We start from the raw sequence: 2,867 nt of genomic DNA on the forward strand, positions 1-2,867 counted from the left end.
ACAAGCTGGTGTATGATACGACATAAATTTTATTATTACAGATAAATTATAAAATTATCTAATCCTTATGTATTCGGGTTTAGGGTTAAGATTATTGAAAGCATATTATTAATATGTACACCAGCCATCCATCAAGCTGATGTTAGAAATTCCAAGATTATTCTTAGGCTGTCCTTGTCATCCAACGACTTAGAAGGCAATATTTTCCAAGTTTCATTTATACAAGTCCACACGATCGTTATCTACTACCTGACCCAGCACTGAGTGGTCGATTTATATCATCCAGGAGTGTGTTCAGATCTTAAGTAAAGAAAAGGAACTGTGTTCGAATCCTTGACTGAGAGCTCGATGGAAGGACAAGGAGCAGTTAATGGCGAGAGCCAGTCGAGGAGGAGCTACTGGCGATGGAGCAAAGAGGATTTCTTCCCCGAGGAATCCTTCGAGTCCTGGCCGACCTACTTCGCCGCCCTGTCGCAGACGCGCCTCCGTTTCAGGGACCGGCTACTCGGCCGCTCCGACGAAGACAACGAGCTCGGCGAGGTCCGGAAGCAGAGCGAGCACGACATGAAGCGCTGCCTCAACTGGTGGGACCTCACCTGGTTCGGCTTCGGCTCCGTTATCGGCGCCGGTATCTTCGTCCTCACTGGCCAAGAGGCCCACAGACACGCCGGCCCCGCCATCGTCCTTTCTTACGTCGCTTCTGGCCTCTCCGCCATGCTCTCTGTCTTCTGCTACACCGAATTCGCCGTCGAAATTCCCGTAGCCGGCGGTTCGTTCGCTTACTTAAGGGTTGAGTTAGGGGACTTCGCCGCGTTCATCGCCGCGGCGAACTTGATCCTGGAGTCCATCGTCGGCAGTGCCTCCGTCGCCAGGGCTTGGACCTCCTACTTGACCACGCTGCTGAACCTCCCCAATAACTCCCTGCGCATCCGAACCGATCTCGCACATAACTTCAATTACCTCGACCCGATCGCGGTGATCGTCCTCTTCATCACCGCCGCCATCGCCATGACCAGCACCAAGAAGACCTCCTACTTCAATTGGGTTGCGTCGGCCTTCCACACGTTGATCATCGCTTTCGTGATCGTCGGCGGATTCATCCACGCTGACCCAGCGAACCTGAAACCCTTCTTCCCATTCGGCTCCCAGGGCGTCTTCCGCGCCGCCGCCATCGTCTACTTCGCCTATGGTGGCTTCGACAACATAGCCACCATGGCTGAGGAAACGCGGAACCCATCGCGGGACATACCTCTTGGCCTGCTTGGCTCGATGACGATCATCACCGTCATCTACTGCCTCATGGCGCTCGCGCTCACCATGATGCAGCCGTATACCGACATCGACGAGCAAGCGGCTTACTCTATTGCGTTTAGGAGCGTGGGGCTCAAGTGGGCGCAGTACGTGGTGGCGTTCGGTGCGCTCAAGGGGATGACCACCGTGCTGCTCGTCGGCGCACTGGGCCAAGCGCGCTACACGACGCACATCGCCCGGAGCCACATCATCCCTCCCCTGTTCGCGCTCGTCCACCCCAAGACCGGAACGCCCATCTATGCCACTCTCCTAATCACCATCTCCGCCGCGTGCATTGCTCTGTTCTCGAGCCTCGACATCCTGACGGCCCTTCTCTCAGTGAGCACGCTATTCATCTTCATGATGATGGCGACGGCGCTGCTGGTGCGTCGGTACTACCAGAGGGGCGTGACGGAGCAGAGGGACCTCCTGAAGCTGGTGATTTGCCTCCTCGTCATAATCGCTTCGTCGATGGGGACGGCTGCGTACTGGGGACTGAGGCCCCATGGATGGGTCGGGTACACGATTACGGTGCCACTGTGGGTGGCGGGCACGCTGGGGATTCAGGTGTTGGTGCCGCAGTGCCGGAAGCCAAGAGTGTGGGGTGTGCCGCTGGTGCCGTGGCTGCCGTCGTTGTCGATCGCGACCAACTTGTTCCTGATGGGATCGTTGGGAGCGGACGCATTCATAAGGTTTGGACTCTGCTCCTTGCTCATGCTGGTCTACTACTTGTTCTTTGGACTGCATGCTACTTACGACATGGCGCATCGGCGGTACGGGAAGCCAAATCTTGTGGAAGGGAGAGATCTGAGTAGGCAAGATAGAGAGAACCAGATGGAGGGCAAGCTGGAGAAAGCTGAGGAAGGCGCATGAAGTAAATGACGTAAAATTCGTTGTCAGGAACTAAGTTTGTAGCTTACAGCTCTATAATTCCAGCCTTTCCAGGAATGGCTTCTGCAGTAAGATTTCTTGAAAAAAAATCTAATCAGAAAACACAGAAACGAATGGTGTTTGAGGGTAATAGAATACTTGTGTTATGATGGTCTGGGTTTTATTTATTTGTATGTGTAGCTGTGGATAGAGCTTTTAGATGAACGGAGTGTAGGCCTGTAGGGAGTTTAATCTGCTTGAAGACTCCTGAATTGCTCAACCCTTCCATTCAAACATTTATATGAGGGCTTCTTCTTAGAGAGAAAAAAAAGTGCAGTTCTTCACGTTGGTTCTCTTTAGTTTCAAGAGGTCTGTTCTTCCTCGGAGAAGTTTGAGAGATTTGGAATTCGTACTAATTGAATATGGATGACTGAAAATCTATCAACTAGAAAGGTTCATTATTGTGAGTTGGATGATATATAAAACATACTGGCCAACGCAATCATTGGCAAAAAATAATAATAAAATTCATTATGATTTATTTTTCTAGTAGTAAGCTGCTGAGTTGTCAACAGGTTGTACTGAACTGGCCAGGACCGTTTTGATGACAACCCAACTTCAAGTGAGTCATGGCTACAACAGCGAGGAGGAGCAATTGAGCTTGCTCGACACGACATGGTTCTACTCATTTACCTAACCGTTATATC

General features: G+C 51.4%; 1 protein-coding gene across 1 annotated transcript; it reads left to right on the forward strand.

The window, feature by feature from the left end:
• Positions 1-278: 278 nt before the first annotated feature.
• On the forward strand, positions 279-2,253 carry LOC122020505 (cationic amino acid transporter 5-like). Its single transcript, XM_042578463.1, has one exon. It carries the CDS (start codon positions 349-351, stop codon positions 2,161-2,163), a length of 1,815 nt encoding a protein of 604 aa, XP_042434397.1. The 5' UTR covers positions 279-348; the 3' UTR covers positions 2,164-2,253.
• Positions 2,254-2,867: the final 614 nt, after the last annotated feature.

The sequence above is a fragment of the Zingiber officinale genome, chromosome 1A (assembly GCF_018446385.1).
Source record: "Zingiber officinale cultivar Zhangliang chromosome 1A, Zo_v1.1, whole genome shotgun sequence".
NCBI classification, from domain to species: domain Eukaryota; kingdom Viridiplantae; phylum Streptophyta; class Magnoliopsida; order Zingiberales; family Zingiberaceae; genus Zingiber; species Zingiber officinale.

Bases quoted from the DNA above. Each gene is read 5' to 3' on its own strand.
- LOC122020505 (XM_042578463.1), top strand. From the start codon at position 349: ATGGAAGGACAAGGAGCAGTTAATGGCGAGAGCCAGTCGAGGAGGAGC.